Genomic DNA, 18,531 nt, shown 5'->3' with positions numbered 1-18,531 from the left:
AGCCAGACATTAAACCTTTAGAACCATAAGCCCGAAGATGATCCAGAGACAAATTCTGTAAGCTTTTTATTATACTGTATTGCTTTATATTTCTAGATATCTATCTATCTATCTATCTATAATTATTATTATTATAATACAGTATTTATATAGTGCCAAAAAGTTTGCTCAGCGCTGTACATTATAGTGGGGGACAGTACATGAGACAATACAGTAACAATACAATACACGAGGGGTTCGAGGGCCCTGCTCCTTGGAGCTTACAATCTAGGAGGGAGGGGATAGTGGTACAGGAGGAAATGGCTGTGGGGGATGGAGTGGTAGGAGGAGTGGAGGATATCGGCTGTTAGGTGAGGACTGGGTAGGCTTCCCTGAAGAGATGGGTTTTCAGGGTGCGCCTAAAGGTGAGGAGGGTAGATGACAGTCTGATGGATTGGGGTAGTGAGTTCCAGAGGATGGGGGAAGACCTGGAGAAGTCCTGGAGTCGGGCATGGGAGGAGGAGACCAGGGAACTGGAGAGTAGGAGGTCTTGTGAGGAGCGAAGAGTACGTGTTGGGTGGTATTTGGGTATCAGGTCGGTAAAGTAGTATGGGGCAATGTTATGAATGGCTTTGTACATCACTGTTAGTAGTTTGAATTTTATACATTGGGCAATCGAAAGCCAGTGGAGGGAATGACAGAGGGGTGTGGCGGATACGGAGCGGTTGGTAAGGTGGAGGAGTCTGGCCGCTGAGTTCAGGATAGACTGAAGCAGGGAGAGTCTGCGATGAGATAGGCCGGTGAGAAGGGAGTTGCAGTAGTCGAGTCGTGAGATAATAAGGGAGTGAATGAGTTGTTTAGTAGTGTCTGGGGTTAGGAAGGAACGTATTTTGGAGATGTTGCGGAGGTGGAGCCTGCATGAATTTTCTAGCGATTGGACATGGGGCTGGAAGGATAGGTTGGAGTCTAGAGTGACACCTAGAACTTTGGCTTGCGGGGTGGGACTGATGGTGGCGTTGTTGGTCGTGATGGAGAGGTTAGGGGGGGGCACGAGCTGGGGGGAAAACTAGGAGCTCGGTTTTGGAAAGGTTTAATTTGAGGAAGTGGAGTGACATCCAGTCTGATATGTCGTTCAGTAGGCAGGTGATTCGGGCGGAGACTGAAGGGATGAGGCGAGGGGTAGAGAGGTCATCGGCATAGAGGTGGTAGTTGAAGCCGTGGGAGTGTATCGGTTGGCCAAGGGAAGAGGTGTAGATGGAGAAGAGAAGCGGCCCGAGGACAGAGCCTTGGGGAACTCCAACAGAGAGGGATCTATCTATCTATCTATCTATCTATCTATCTATCTATCTATCTAATCTGTATAACACTTATTTTTACTTGCAGCCTTATCACATATACTGTTTATTTTGGTACTTTTTATATTTTTTTTAATTTTCGTTTTTTTTTTCTTTTTTAAGGTCGGGGAGTGTAGCAAATAACTGGATAGAGATATATCAATTTGTGGCTAATCTAACCCAGAGATTTGTAAGGTAAGCTTCATTTTTACTATTTCAGACATTTGGTTTATGAGGATACTACCTCCTTTGAACAGCAAAACAACATTGTGATGGAAGGAACATGAGTCACACTTGCCTCTATTGTGGTTACATGAGGACCAACAAGGTCATAGTTGTCACAAGGACAAATGTTCCCTTAAGCTGGGTACACACTGCTGAATAATTGGTCGGAAATGGTTGGTTGCAGGAACCAGATGACTTTTGACCTGTACATACAGCTCCCCATCCGACAGAAGACTGGCTTCTGTCGAACAGGCATGCTGGTAAACCAGCATCCAATTGGCATTCAATCATCATTGGTTGCTAGCACTGATCAGTGTGTCCTGGTGAGGGGGAGGGTAGTCTCCCTGTCAGAACACAATAACTCAGCGGGGGGGAGGGGGGTCGCAGCATTCGATGTGTTAGTACAGCGATCTGTAAGCTTCTTTGTTCAGATCTATGAGTTAAATGAAAAAAAGTTCATGGGAGGACCCAGCATTAGGCTCATAAACTATACAATCTGATTGTACAATCTTCTTTAGATCTACCAACAATTTTGTAGTGCAAGTGCCTGGTTGTTTGAGTACAAATTGAATAGATTGTTTAGATATGATTTAATTTTACATAGTTTTTGGTACAGCTAAAGAACATTGTACAGAAAATGTGCAATCAGATTATATAGTGTTTTGCCAGCTTTATGCTGGCCATAGACGGATGTTTATCGGCTGAATTGTCGGCCGATAAACGAAAAATTGGTCGTTGCTGCTACCAGTGCTGCCACCAATGCTTACGAAAAATGGGCATTTTTCGTAGATTTTCCAGCATGACCGATAAAAAGGAACGAGAAGAACCGTGAAAATCGACATTGCCCCACTAATGGTGTTAATATCGGCCGATTATTCATTCGGCCGATAAACGTCCCATCTATGGCCTGCATTAGAGGAATATAATGAGGTTGTCTACCTGTATCTTCCCTCTACTTATCTATTATTGTGAAGACTGATTGGGAAAGTTAGTATTTGGAATTATGCTTCGGTTTGGATGCCCAGTATGAGGATTGAGCTACCTCTGGGGTTTTTGATGTTTTCACGGTGAAGGTAAAATGGCTAAGCCTTTGTAAAAGTATAAGAAATCGGACAAATTTTTCCAAAGCAGTACAGAGAGCAATAATAACAAGACAAAGTGCAGTATCTCTGTACAGCCAATCAGGTTTCTAAAAGTGTATGTAAACCCTAAATCTGTTTTTTTGGCATCATTTCTCACACTATACAGTTTCTTATGGAAATGACTTATCTGGAGATGCTGTCAGTAGCAGTGCTCCCTATTGAAGGTTAACAACATTAGGCCAATGCCTCTTGAATGACAGCAGTGTTTTCAGCCTGCCACGCAAGCTCCTTCATCTGATAGACCTGATAGGCAGCCAAACAACCAATGAAGGAGCTTGCACAGTAAGCTGAAAATGCTACTGTTAATCCACAGACAGTGGCCTGCATGTTATCAGCCTACAAGAGGATGCATTGTTACCGGCAGGATCTCTAGGTAAGACACTTTGCAATAGATCTGTTTGGGACTCACTTTTGCATCATAGTCCAATCAGGTCAGGAGATAGTCAGGGCTTCCCTCCTGTCCTTTCAGCTGGCAGCTGAATACAATGATTGATTGGTATCTATCATGCATTGTGTTCATTCACAACTGTGGTTTTTGTTTTGGGGGGGGGGGCTCTTAGGTTGGCTGTATGGGACCCCATGGTTTCTAACAGCAGCCCTGGCTGCACATGTGATCAGTTACGACACCAGCCATTTGATGACTTTCTGTTGAGAACACAAGAGACTGTGACAGTTCTCATTTCCCAGCATGCCTTGACTGTTTTGGAAGCCGTTACACGGATAGGTTTAGTTCCACTTTAACTATAACAATTGATTATTGCATAGGTCAACATTTGTCCCATTAGGATTGATGTCTGACCACAATGACCATGTTACAGCATAGAAAAGATGATACCATTCCATCAATAGGTTACTTAGACTGATCTCTATTTTAGTTTCCGCTGCTGCTGATAAACTGGTCTCATTCTTTTACTCGACTTTGGTGCCAAAATTGCTTTTCCCAGGCCCAGAATAGTAATGATTACATAACTGCTGCATTGACTGTTCACAGACAGGTCCTGCCTCTTACTCAGGTCTCAGAAATGCACCCAATTCATTGGTTGACCCCTGACAACAACCAATATACAACAATATATTAAATAAATGGTGCAGCGCTAAATACTAGAGCACAGTTTATACACACAATATATAAACATGCATGATATCACTCTAAGGGTGATCAATAAATACAAAAGTTCAATGTAATAGTGCGGATCATGGAGATATCCCAATTCAAGGTGAGTGGACGTCCTGATCCAAGGTGTGATGGTGGGTGTGATCACACAAATAGGTGAAAAACGCACTCACCAGATGTGCGTTTAATATACGCAATATGCAATCCTGCGTCACCAGGCCATAAAACGATCATCAGATCCCAGATCAGATTGTACCCAGATCACCATCCCGGTTCCACAGAAGTGAAGTCATCTGAAACCGCTACCAGGTATCACCACCAGGGTCCTGAGTCCTCCAGATGGGCACTGCGAATGATAGCACTCACACAGAGTGCCCAATAAGAGACCTCATAGCGTGATACTGCTTTAGATGCTTTTATTCAAGGTTGGTTGGTGTGGGGTACATAAAAGATTAACCAAAAAGTTTACTGACCATATGCATTCCTAGGTGGTTAGGTGTCCTACTGCTGCTGCCCCCCTGACGCGTTTCGTGCGATGCACGTATTCATAGGGTCCAGGGCTCTGGACCCTATGTGCTATCATTCGCAGTGCCCATCTAGAGGACTCGGGACCCTGGTGGTGATACCTGGTAGCGGTTTCAGATGACTTCACTTCTGTGGAACCGGGATGGTGATCTGGGTACAATCTGATCTGGGATCTGATGATCGTTTTATGGCCTGGTGACGCAGGATTGCATATTGCGTATATTAAACGCACATCTGGTGAGTGCGTTTTTCACCTATTTGTGTGATCACACCCACCATCACACCTTGGATCAGGACGTCCACTCACCTTGAATTGGGATCTCTCCATGATCCGCACTATTACATTGAACTTTTGTATTTATTGATCACCCTTAGAGTGATATCATGCATGTTTATATATTGTGTGTATAAACTGTGCTCTAGTATTTAGCGCTGCACCATTTATTTAATATATATGTTCGATTTGGAGGTTTTACTTGGTTACATTTTTGGTGTATCAGCTGCTCACTAACGTTTTTGTGTATACACATCGATACACTTTTTGTATTTAAGTCGCGCTCACTATAACATCTTTTATTACAATATACAACAATGTTACTCCTTTAACAATTAAAGGATAGGTTCACCTTTGGGAAAAAAAAATTAATTCACATCTTTTTGCAGGTAAAAAAATGTGCATTTATTATTATTATTTTTTTTTTTTACTAGGAGCCTGCAAAGCATTGCACCCGTGATCAGTAGATTGCAGATGCAATGCAGGACTCCTGCAGACTGTCAGTGTAAGCTGTCTGCTCGTACCTCGTGTTAGCAGGCAGTTGCACGACAGGAAGAATCAATGAACTACCTAAATATCTTAACAGTGCCCTGGTAGCTCATTGAAAACTACAGTCCAACTTCCTCAAGCTGTTGGTAGTTGTAGTTCATTCATTCACAGAACTCTGTGAATGAATGACAAGGCCGTGTGGGTGAAGCCCCTCATGACCACTCACTTTTCAATTAGTGACCGCAGATATGGGGGAGAAGACCCCCAATGTGTTGTCAAAGGAATTGTGGGAATTGAGGAGCGACTGCAGGAGCAGGAACATGTTACATGTTCCACCCTAAAATGGGTGGAACGTCTAAACATGTTCCTGAAGGTGAACTTATCCATTAAAGCAGAAATCATTCAACATTGTATTGCTCTGCAATGTGTGAACAATCAAGCAATGCATTTCTCCTGATAAACTGACATATGATAGGTCACTAAAGAATAATTAAACATGCATGTTTTGTCGAGTGCACAGGTATAGAAGAAAATGTTATTGTACATGAACATGACCAAGCTTTGGCATGGTGTTCGTTCTCAGAAAAAGAATGTTGCAATCTGGCTCCATCCATGCTTTGTGAAGTTTATTGGATTGGTGTCAGACATAAACAGGAAGATATGTAAAATGTTTATTCGCATATGGTGAATCCCACACATCTTAACTTTTTGGTTAAAGTTTTTTTGTTTTATTATTCTCAGTTACAGCTTCAGCTCATAATTTCCAGAATAAAACTAGCATTTCAAACATACTGTAATTTGTTGTCATTAATCTCCTTGCTTATATATCAGACTTTTTAAGACAAGCAATTTTATTTGCTTCTGTGGTTATGGTTTAATTAATCCTGATCTGATTCTGCTCATTTAAGTTATACAGTTTACAATACATCTGGAACTTAAGTGTATCTGTGGTTGTGTCATATTATGTTCATTAATGGTAAAAGCATGTCAGCAAATCTGTTCTGAGATTATCTAAATATGTTAAGAAAAAAGAATATGTTAAGAAATTCTCCTTTGTTTTATTTTTCTTCTATTAACCACATAAAATATAATGGTTATAATTATGTTTCTCTACAATAGGACACATCAATGTTCTTTTTATATCTTACAAGTCAAATAATCAAGTTAAAGTTTAAACAATACTTCCATCCTAATATCTTCCTTCCTTAGTAAATCCTTACTCAACAGATCCTTATATGACCTTATGTAACCAATGGACAGTAAACAACATTCCTGGGCAACTACGTAATATGCATTGTCTATTCCTTGTGCTCATCTAGTTTTCTCCTCTTCATACGTACTTTTTTTCTTTCCTCATCACGGTTTATAAAGAGTCATTAGCTGAGTGTGTTAATATTCCATGATGGTGGTGCTGTAGATGCCAATCACATCTCCTTTTTTAAAGCACACCTACCCATATCATGTGATTAATTGAAAGAAAAAACTACTACTAGAAAGAGCAACAGGAGGCAACATTTGTCTCTTATTTAAGCAGGACTAATTTTAATCTGTATACAGCACAAACCCAAGATCTAGGAGATGTTGGTTTGTGCTTTTCTAAATAATAAAGAGCTTTCTGACTCATCTTACTATCCCCTACACCTAAACTAAATTCCCCTACAATTTCTTCCTGAATTTAACCACTTGCCATCCTGAGGATTTACCCCCCTTAAAGACCAGGCCTCTTTTTGCTATTCGGCACTGCACTATTTCAACTGATAATTGCGCGGTCATGTAATGCTGTAGCCAAACAAAATTTACGTCCTTTTTTCACACAAATTGAGCTTTCTTTTGGTGGTATTTGAACACCTGTGCGCTTTTTATTTTTTGCGCTATAAACAAAAAAAGACAGAAACACATGAAGAAAAACAATATTTTTTACTTTTGGCTACAAAATATATATAGTAAACTCAAAGTTAGTCATAAATTTAGGCCAACATGTATTCTGCTATATATTTTTGGTAAAAAAAAATCCCAATAAGTTTATATTGATTGCTTTGTGTGAAAGTTATAGTGTCAACAAACTATGGTATAGATACTGCAATTTTTTTTGCTATACAGCGCTGACTAGTTTAACTGACAATTGTGCGGTCATGCACAATTAAATTTATGTCCTTTTTTCACACAAATAGAGCTTTCTTTCGGTGGTATTTGATCACCTGTGTGCTTTTTATTTTTGGCACTATAAACAAAAAAAATAAAAAAAAATAAAAAAGATTTTCCAATTTCTGTTATAAAAATATCCAAAAAACTCAAATTCATCATAAATTTAGGCCAAAATGTATTCTGCTACATGTTTTTGGTTAAAAAATTTCCAATCAGTGTGTATTGATTGCTTTGTGTGAATGTTATAGCATCTACAAACTATGGTATAGATAATGGAATTTACATAGCTTTTACTTTCTGACTGCCCATCATTGCTTGAGGTGCTAAAATACTAGGACAGCACAAACACCCCCAAATGACCCCTTTTCAGAAAATAGACACCCTAAGCTATCTGCTGAGAGTCCATGGAAGATTTATTTTTTCACAAGTTTTTGGAAAATGACAAAAACATTTTTTTTCTTACACAAAGTTGTCATTTAAATTATATATTTCTCACACAATCCACGGATATATGTGGAATTACACCCCAACATAAATTTTGCTACTTCTACCAAGTATGGGGATACCACGTGTGAGATGTTTTGGGTGCCTAGCCACATACAGAAGCCTGAAATCCAATAATCAAAGCCTGAAGGTGCGTAACTTCCTCACTATCTATCACAGTTTCGGAGGCCTTGAAATGCCAGGATAGCACCAAATCCCCCAAATGACCCCCTTTTGGAAAGTAGACACCCCAAGGAATTTAAAAAGAGGCATGGTGAGTATTTTTGAGATCTAAAATTTTCTCACAAGGTTTAGACATAAAAAAAGAAAAGAACAAATATGTTTTTGTTTTCTTTCTTTATTTTCTAAAAACTTGTGGCAACAAACAAGATCTGAAAAATACTCACCATGCTTCCTATCAAATTCCTTGGGGTGTCTACTTTCCAAAAAGGGGTCATTTGGTGGGGGGGGGGGGTTGGTGCTATCCTGGCATTTCAGGGCCTCCAAAACTGTGATAGTCAGCAATTGTAAGGAGAAAATAAAGCCCTTTAAAAGCCTGAAGGTTCTTATTGGATTTTGCGGTCGTGTACTTGACTAGACTGCCAAAAAGTCTCTCACATGTGGTATCCCCATACTCGGGAGAAGTTTTGTATTTTGGGGAGAAATTCCACATATACCCATGGCATGTGTGAGCAATAAATCAATTGTGACAATTTTGTGTTAAAAAAAACATTTTTTTTGTCATATTCCAAAAACGTTTGGTAATACAAAAATCCTTCTATTGACTCAACATGTCTCTCAGCAAATAGTTTGGGGTGTCTACTTTCCAAAAAGGGGTCATTTTTGGGGGTGGGGGCATCTTATGCCCAGCATTAGAAGTTTATGCCACACGTCATTCACTCTTCGAACCAGCTGAAGACCAAGCCTTTTCTGACACTTTTTTCGTTCACATGAAAAAAAAATCAGTTTTTTTTGCTAGGAAATTATTTTGAACCTCCAAACATTATATATATATATTTTAAAGCAGACACCCTAGTGAATAAAATGCTGGGTGCTACAATTTTTTATGTCACATAGTACTCACGCAGCGATTTTTCAAATGCTATTTTTTTTTTTTAAATACACTTTTCTTTTACTTTTAATGCACAAAAACACAATATATTAGACAATTATTTGGTAGAATATAAAAGATGATGGTATGTTGAGTAAATAGTTACCAAACATGACATTCTTTAAAACTGCGCATGTCCCGCGCAATGGCGACAAACTGCATACATTTTAATATCCATAGGTAACACTTTAAAAGCCTTTACAAGCTACCATTTTAGATTTACAGAGGAGGTCTAGTGTTAGAATTACTGCCCTTGATGATCTGATGTTCGTGGCGATACCTCACATGCATGATGCAACCGCTGTTTACATACCAGCACAGGGTCAACGCAGGTGCACATGCGGGGGGAGGAGGGTTATTTTTACACTGTCCCTTTCATTTTATTTTATTATTTTGTTTGATTGCTTTTAATGCTATCACAAGGAATGCAAATATCCCTTATAACTTCAATGGCCATTGTCATATATTCTTTTTTGAGAAATATGGGGTCTATCATACTAATAATGATGGCAATCAGCGACTTATGGTGGCGATCTGTGACTTTTAGCGGCGGGCATTCTGACACTGGGGGGAACTGACTTGGTGTCACTGACATCCCCAGTGACACCAATACAGTGATCAGTGCTAAAAAAATAAGACACTGACACTGTACTAATGGCACTGGGCAGGAATGGGTTAACATGAGGTATAATCAAAGGATTAGCTGTGTGATGAGAGTGTTTTACTAGGGGGTGGGTGTTCTTCACTGTAAGCAAACTGCTCTAGATGGCTCTGCTCAGCCATCCAGAGCAGTGTGCCAAAGCTGACAGGGGAGGAGGGCTGTTGGTAAACAATGCAACCCTCCTCCCTGTCGGTGATCGGCAGTAATCACCGGGTCCCGGCGGGTAATCACAAATTACTACGGTAATCGTCCTGTAGCAGTAAATGTACTGTGGGCGGTCCTTCAGCAGTTAATCACAAAGTCCAGATGTGACTACAAGAATGAAACAAAATAAAACAGAAGTTACCACTATCTGTAAACTTTGAGGCTTGATGTTACCTCCTCTAACCCTTCTGCTGTAGTGACAAGCTCCATCTATCACGAGTTTTGGGACAAGGTCATCCAGGACCCAGGTTTAATATGACAAATTGCCCCCCTATCCACCTGATGTGATTTCAACTGATTGTGCTGCTGGGATCTCTGATACTAGCACTACAGTACCACATCTGCTTGTCTGACAGTTGCAAGATGAGACAAAAAAAAAAATGTCTGACACCTCTAGAGTGCATTTTTCCTGCTCCCCCACCCAATAATGTCACGGGTGCAGACCAGACATTGGACCTCACCACCTTAGACATCACTGCTCCTCTGCTTGGTCTACTCTTTTCAGTTGGGGCAGGCGGCAGGGCAGGGCAGAACAGTAAAGGATGGAAGGGTGAGGATGGGCTCTCAGCTCAGCTGAATGTACTCTACTGCTTGCTGCCTCATGGTGCTTCCAACACGTAAATACTTGCTGCCCCTCATTACCCACCCCCCAGTCCTGACCCTGTTTAGTACTATTGTGATAAATAAAGCCATGCAAAGGGAGTATGTACACAGCATGTCAAAATTTAAGCTAGAATCCTAGCTATATCAGGTTAGGAAAATGCAGCGAAAGTACATCCTTTCCGTTTATTTAATCAATTAACTAGCATTCCCAAAGTTTGTATGATCACTTCTCTTCACTGCTGCACCAAGCCACTTCAATTATTATTATTATTATTATACAGTATTTATATAGCGCCAAAGGGTATGTACAGTAGCAAGGGGGACATAACATGAGACAAGACAGTAACAATACACTACACGAGGGGTTCGAGGGCCCTGCTCTTTCGAGCTTACAATCTAGGATACAAAAATATACCTGTTGCTAATAACCTGGTGGTGTGGGTATACCTACTGCAGAGCTATGTAAATTATATTAGATGGGTATTTCAATTCCGTTACTTTAGATTTCCTTTGTGTGTGAAATTGCATCAAATGATGTGGTCAGAAACTGTACGTTAGCAAGGAGCATGTGTTCAAGCTTCAGAGATCTGAGAGTGGAAGTGGTTAGGTCGTTTGGTAAAATACAAGAGGTACCACTAATAAAATTCAGTCTACAAAATGCTGTGTGATGTTGGCCCTTTTAAAAGGAAATAATTGCTGAGTGCATTTCTGGCTTATCAACAGTATTTTCCTGTACTTGCAGGATCTTTAAAGGGATAAAACACAAGGAAACATATAGTAAATATATTGCAGAGATGTACGCCATATTTCTTTTTTAATTCTGGCACAATGCTATGTAGTACATCTCATAACACATTATAAGAATAAGGGCCTTTTGAGTCTTTTGAGCTTTTACTTGATCACTGGGTCTTTTTTTTTTCCAGAAAATACTACATTTCACTCAGCTAAAAACAAAAGCAAGCAATAAAATTTCAACAAATGATATAGGCAACAAGGAATATTCTACATGACTGTTACCAACCGCTCCCTTTATTCCTGATTAGTTCATTACTGCCATGCTAATGGGTATAAAATCTTATATAACCTTTATGGGCAAATTCTCATATGTTCATTAAATGCCGGTTTTTATCTTGATTTACCTAATTGCCAAACATATAAGTGGAAAGGAAAGCAGAATGTAATATGTTTCTGCTTAACTAGTTTTAATTAAAAGAGCTCATTTTCTACCAACAAGAAATTAAAAATCCATTTGTTGAACTGTGCATCCAGGCACATGATTGAGAATTGCACTATTTTAATCAGGTATAACTAGGCTTTAAAGGCAGCCTGTCAATTAAACAATGCTGTGTTATTTACATAGTAACTGGAGATTTATGTAACAAGTCAAAGCATGGAGGTCGCATACCATATGAAATGCTGTGAAGCTTTATAGTATGTGTGTGTGTGTGTGCATAAGACTGCTTATGGTATTGTAAAGTGTGTTTATTGGATCAGTTGAATCATTGAGCCCAAATTCACTCAGGCTCACCAAAATTGGACAATAGAAGGTTGGAAAAATGTTGCCTGGTCAGATGAGTCTCGATATCAGCTGCAACATTCAGATGGTAGGGTCAGAATTTGGCGTAAACAACATGAAAGCATGGATCCATCCTGCCTTTATCAACGAATCAGGCTTTTGGTGGTGGTGTAATGGTGTGGTGGAAATTTTCATGCCTGATGAAGGGTCCTGCGAGACTCTGAATCGTTGCCTTGCTGTAACTATGTGATCGTTCATTAAAACTTTTGGACCCATATTGGTGATCCTCGGTGTGGTGGTGACATTCTCCCATGGAGATTTTCTTGGCACACTCTGGGCCCCTTAGTACCAACTGAGCATCGTTTAAATGCTACAGCCTACCTGAGTATTGTTGCTGACCGTGTCCATCCCTTTATGACTATAGTGTACCCATCTTCTGATGGCTACTTCCAGCAGGATAATGCACCATGTCACAAAGCTCAAATCATCTCAAAGTGGTTTCTTGAACATAACAATGAGTTCACTGTAGTCCAATGGCCTCCACAGTCACCAAATTTAAGTCCACTAGAGCACCTTTGGGATAATGGTGGAATGGGAGAATCTCTGAGAAATGTTTCCAACACCTTGTTGAAAATATGCCAAGAAAAATTAAGGCAGTTCTGAAGGCAAAAGGGGTCCAACCCGGTACTAGCAAGGTGTACCTAATAAAGTGGCTAGAAAGTGTACGTATCCCATACCTGGCTGACCGCTGCTGTCTGGGTTGTATGCCATGCGGCTGTTCTGCTGTATAGTTACTGGAAGATGTTGTTCCCTCAGCACGGGTGCCATTCAGTAAGGGATCAGCATTTTTCTCAAGTGTTAATGTTGATGTCACAGCTCTGCCTTTCCACCTCATCCAATCAGAGAACGCCTTGTATTCATTGAGAAAAATGGAAGGCATTCTTTGAATGATGCCCATGCTGAGTGGGCGACTTTCTTTGGTTATCATGCAGCAGGACAGCCGCTTGTACAGGACCTGGAAGACAGCAAAGATCATTGTAGTAGCTTCTATATTGATTTCTAGCTTTCATAGAAATAAGCCAGGTGTGTAATATGCATATTTACATTGTTCCAAGCTCGACCAAGGTAACTATACAAAAAAAAATACCTGAAATTCGGGTTTTGACTTTTTTGGAACTGGATTATTTTCTTTGCCAGAACAACTGAAATATTATCTTTTATCATATTGAATTAGTTAATTGGCTTTTAAATATAATCACTTGCTGACTGCCCTATAGCAGATTCATGTCCAAAATTACGTATATAAACATGAATATAAACTGCCACCCTGAGGGGGGTGGGGGGATTGGGGGGAGCGCACCTGCCACAGGAGCGCCACTTCTGCCGTGATTGGACACAGCAGAAGCTGATTAACTGGTTCTGGCCAATGGATGAAAGCTGGCACCTGTTGATCGCCGAGGAGACTGACATAACACAGCTCTGCCTGTGTAAACTATGCAGAGTTACTGTATGTTATTTCAACGGTGATCTGCTAGATTTTATTCAGGGAATAAAATCTAGCAGATTGCCTAGTAAAAACAGCACATAGTAAACACTTAAACACCGGCTAGGCACACAATTAACCATTTGATCACCCTAGATGTTTAACCCCTTCCCAGCTAGTGTCATTAATACAGTGACAGTGTATATTTTTACCACTGATCACTGTATTAATGTCACTGGTTCCCACAAAGTGTCAGGTAGTGTCAGATTGTCTGCCGCAATATCACAGTCCCACTATAAGTCGCTGATCGCCGCCATTACTAGTATAAAACACACCCCCTATATTTACCACCATTTGTAGACACTATAACTTTTGCGCAAACCAATCAATATACGCTTATTGATTTTTTTTTAAACAAAAATTTGTAGCAGAATATATTTTGGCTTACATTTATAAATTTTTTTATTGGACATGTTTCATGGCAGAAAGTCAAAATGTTGTTTTTTTTTAAATGTCAGTGTTTTTTCATTTATAGAGTAAAAAATAAAATACCACTAAAAGAAAGCTCTATTTGTGGGGAAAAAATTATATAAATTTCATTTATGTACAGTGTTGCATGACTGCTTAATTGTCAGTTAAAATAACGAGGCACCGTATTGCAAAAAAATGGCCTGGTCAGGAAGGGGGGTAAATCTTCCGGAGGTCAAGTGGATAATTGCTGTATTGAACACTGGTCTACTGTATATCAACTATTGTGCCGCACATTTTTAATTCTAAATTATTTCCATGCTAGCTTCTCAAAATGCTTTAGGGAAGTGACTACTTGTTTTTTTATGAACAGGCTATGTTTCTGCGATACATCACCTGGTCTGTATAGATAGGTCAGGCTGCATACTTTGGCTTTGAATTTAACTATAGGACCTAGGAGCAGTGTGCCACCCCTATTATTATTATTATTATTATTATTCAGTATTTATAAAGCGCCAATAGTTCGCTCAGCGCTGTACATTACAAAGGGGGACAGAACATGTGACAGAACAATACCAATACAATGCAAAACATGAGGGGATCGAGGGCCCTGCTCTTTCAAGCTTACAATCTAGGAGGGAGGGGATGGTGGCACAGGAGGAGATAGCTGTGGGGGATGGAGTGGTAGGAAGAGTGGAGGAGGTCGGCAAGTTAGCAGGGGGCGGGGTAGGCTTCCCTGAAGAGATGGGTTTTCAGGGTGCGCCTAAAGGAGAGGAGAGTAGGTGATAATCTGATGGGTTGGGGCAGGGAGTTCCAGAGGATGGGTGACACCCTGGAGAAGTCCTGGAGGCGGGCATGGGAGGAGGAGACCAGGGAACTAGAGAGAAGGAGGTCTTGTGAGGAGCGGAGTGTGCGTGCTGGGCGGTACTTGGATATTAGGTCAGTGATGTAGTTCGGGGCAGTATGGTGGACAGCTTTGTACGTCAGTGTTAGGATTTTGAATTTGATCCGTTGCGCAATCGGAAGCCAGTGGAGGGATTGGCAGAGGGGGGTGGCGGAAATGGAGCGGTTGGAAAGGTGAATGAGTCTGGCAGCCGTATTCAGGATGGACTGAAGCGGGGATAGCCAGCGGCGAGGCAGGCCAGTGAGGAGGGAGTTGCAGTAGTCGAGTCGCGATATGATGAGGGAGTGGATGAGCTGTTTAGTGGTTTCTGGAGTTAGGAACGTGCGGATTTTGGCGATGTTGCGGAGGTTACTATACTATGTTAGTATAGTTTATTGATGCAACCAAATACATGGAAACTAGGGCCAGTCTTACAAGTTTCAGAGGCTGCTAAAGTTGAAGGACAGCTGCGCTTAAAGTAAAGCTGTGCTTTCATGTCAGATTTTGTTTTGGCTAATGGCAAACATATAATGAATTGGAATGTTGGATTTGCACAGTTCGGACTGTTCAGGGTTACATACAGGGAAGACAGAATGGTGAGGTCTGTGTCAGGCTAGCAGATAATAAATATTAACTAGTCTGAAACCAATGCTGATATTCCCTGCAGACTGTATATAGAGCTCCAGAAGATATAAATATTGCACCAACCCCTAAAAGTTAAAATGTATTTTCACCTTTTCAGGCAAATTGGGATAACACCAACTGTATATAATATTTGTTACATGTTCCTATTCACATAGCATAACTCTAAAAAAACCCCCAAAACTTACATTTTTTAGGCAGTATATTCTAAACCATCCAACAAAAAAAATTCTGAGTAGCTTTCTTTGTTTATGAGGGGGCTGGGGAGCTGTGTTTGCCATAATTAATCCTGTTTTTTACTGTGCAGGCAGGTCTTCATTAGCAATTGTAACTAGATTTGAACAATGTCTGCCCTAACAAAGGGTTAAAAGTGTAGAGGCTGCGTTTCTTACCTTGTATGTTAATGAGGACAGACTTGGGGTAGGCTCACTAACATGGTTCAAGAAAACTGACAGTCCGACATGACACCTCTTCCCTGAGAAACCCCTAACAGGTAAGAAATATTTAATTAAGAGAATTCTGTGTGAATGGGAACACATAACTAATATATAGTGGGGGGTTGTCAAAATTGACTGTAAAAGTGGAAATGCACTTTAACCAATTGCTCTCCAGAGGATTTACCCCCCTTCCTGACCAGGCCATTTTTTGCGATACTGCGTTACTTTAACTGATAATTGCACGGTCATGCAACGCTGCACCCAAATGAAATTTACGTCCTTTTTTCCCCCACAAATAGAGCTTTATTTTGGTGGTATTTTATCGCCTCTGTGTTTTAAATTTTTTGCCCTTTAAATAAAAAAAAGACTGACAATTGTGAGAAAAAAAACAATATTTTTGACTTTTTGCTATTAAACATGTCCAGTAAAAAAATAAAAAAAATAAAATTTTGTCATAAATTTAGGCCAAAATTGTATTCTGCTACATGACTTTGCTAAAACAAAATCCCAATACGTGTAAATTATTTGGTTTACGTGAAAGTTACAGCATTTACAAATGGCGGTATAGATTTTTTTCTACTAGTAATGGCGGCGATCAGTGGCTTATAGCAGGACTGCGGAAGGCATTCTTTCACTGTGGGGAACTGACTTGTTGTCACTGATATTCCCAGTGACACCAATACAGTGATCAGTGCTAATAATATATGTATATTGTACATTCACTGATGTGAATGTACAATATATATATATGTAAAGCACTGCGTAAATTGACGGCGCTATATAAGTACCTGAAATAAAATAATAATAAAATAATAATAAAAAGCACTGACACTTTACTAATGTCACTGGGCAGGAAGGGGTTAACATGTGGGGCGATCAAAGGGTTAACTGTGTGCTGTTTCACTATGTTGACTGTGTGTGTGCTTTATACTGTAAACACACTGCTTTGAATGGCTCTGCTATGCAGAGATATACAAAGCAGTGTGCAGGAGCTGACAGGGGAGAGATCTGTATTGTTTTCATACAGGTCTCTCCCCCGTCGGAAGTCCTTGGAGATCGCTGGGTGCCGGCAGGGAATCACCGTCTGGGACCTGGTAATTGACAGCCGAGGCCGAGAATGGCAGCGAACGCTGCGCCCCATACCCGGAACTGAAAAATCACATATATATATACACACGTGATTTTGCAAACTCATGCCACCCTGTAACAGTATTTCTGCTATAGGGCGGCGTGGAACCAATTTAAGCTGAATCAAGGCTAAACAAATATTGTCTAAATACAAGAGCCATGTGCATTCCTACTTTACTTTTGTAGTGTCCTTTGTGTACAGTTATTTTTTTTTCAGATCTGTGTAGTATTCCAGCATTAAATGTGCACTTTGCCTGTGTACATGAATTTCCTGTAAAAGAAAAAGAAAAGACCAATCATTGCTGTTCTCTCCTCATCCAGGGTGACTGGTTTTCTACGTATCCCCTCCTGTAGTTTTCTGCAGGCACTATGTGAAAAGACATAAATGTGTGGGTACCATAAAGACCATTAAGAAGATGTCAATGACCACAAAAAGTGGCCAGTGTTAAGCCACAAAACGCATTAATGGTGTTTTAGAAGTATTTTCTGTGCTCAATAAACATCAAGATTTAATGCAAATTCCTAAATGTACCTCCTCCCTTCTTGAGTGCCTCTGCATTTATCCACTTCAGAGTTTGGAGGTTTGACACTTTAGGGCAAATAGGATATTCACTTTGCAAGTGTAGTTGCACTTTGCTACTGAAATTTCCCCAGAGCTTAGTTAGTTGCGGTAAAATGTCACTTTGCAAAGAATGCCCAATCACATTTAAGGAAAATAAATAAATGCACTTTTGTGTGCACATAATTGGATGATGGAACTCAGAGATATACCTTATTTATTAAGTTTTCAGGAAAATTACTTTGCGTAACTTCCCTTTCAATGTGAACAGTCCTTTTTGCCTTTTAGTAAATCAATCCCTTTTGTACAGTGTATTCAAATGATAGTTTTGTGCCAGAAATTCAGTGTTGAACCTTTGCTAAATGAGTGTTAAACAGTTTTGCTAACTTTCAGTTACAAATTGCTGATATGAAATTTTGCCTCAAATATAGTTATGTTTTAAAATCTGCAGTATAAGAACAATACATTTTTAAACCGTGTACAGCTTGCTACTTTTGTATACTTTGTATGCTACTTTTGTACTTTTATATAGTTATGAATCAATAAACTCCCCTTCTTTTTTCTTTTTCTATCTATCTATCCTATCTATCCTATCTATCTATCCTATCTATCCTATCTATCTATCCTATCTATCCTATCTATCCTATCTATCTATCTATCTATCTATCTATCTATCTATCTATCTATCTATCTATCTATCTATCTAGGGAAATAAAAGAAATGTTGAGAAGTATGGGTCAAATTTCATTGCTGGGGCTGCCAAGTGCAATCAGTCTTGATAAACTCCACTACGTACTGTATAACTGATAATTATCCTGTATGGCTATTTTTGAGGCATGCCAAATGCAGTCAGACTTGTTTAATATATGCTTCGCTTATCCAGATGCCAGGCTGTGTACAAGTTTTAAAGGGTGACCAGCCTTCCAGAAACATTGTATGTTATCTAGTTAGACTAAGGCTGTTAAAATCAGAATGAAATCTGGGTCTACACAGTTGCATTCAGCATACTTGGCAGTTGGTGTGCTATTCACTCTTACTGTCTAAACCTCTGAATTGTGCTTGTTCATGCATTTTCATATTGTGCATCTGAATACACATCATAGACAAGATCACTCAGATCACATTA

General features: G+C 39.9%; 1 protein-coding gene across 3 annotated transcripts in view; it reads left to right on the top strand.

Moving 5' to 3' along the window:
- ANTXR2 (ANTXR cell adhesion molecule 2) overlaps positions 1 to 18,531 on the top strand; it is a 274,337-nt gene that overhangs the window by 23,995 nt on the left and 231,811 nt on the right. For all 3 annotated transcript variants that reach the window (XM_089675449.1, XM_089675440.1, XM_089675431.1), the window contains exon 3: positions 1,437 to 1,508. In XM_089675449.1, the coding sequence (XP_089531575.1) occupies positions 1,437 to 1,508 (72 nt within the window). The remainder of the gene's footprint in view (positions 1 to 1,436; positions 1,509 to 18,531) is intronic.

This window comes from Staurois parvus, unplaced genomic scaffold, assembly GCF_062004578.1.
Source record: "Staurois parvus isolate SC_StPar_1 unplaced genomic scaffold, SC_StPar_1.0 ptg000013l, whole genome shotgun sequence".
Taxonomy (NCBI): Eukaryota; Metazoa; Chordata; class Amphibia; order Anura; family Ranidae; genus Staurois; species Staurois parvus.
The sequence above is the reverse complement of the archived record's forward strand: the minus strand, read 5'-3'. Positions and strand labels throughout refer to the sequence as shown.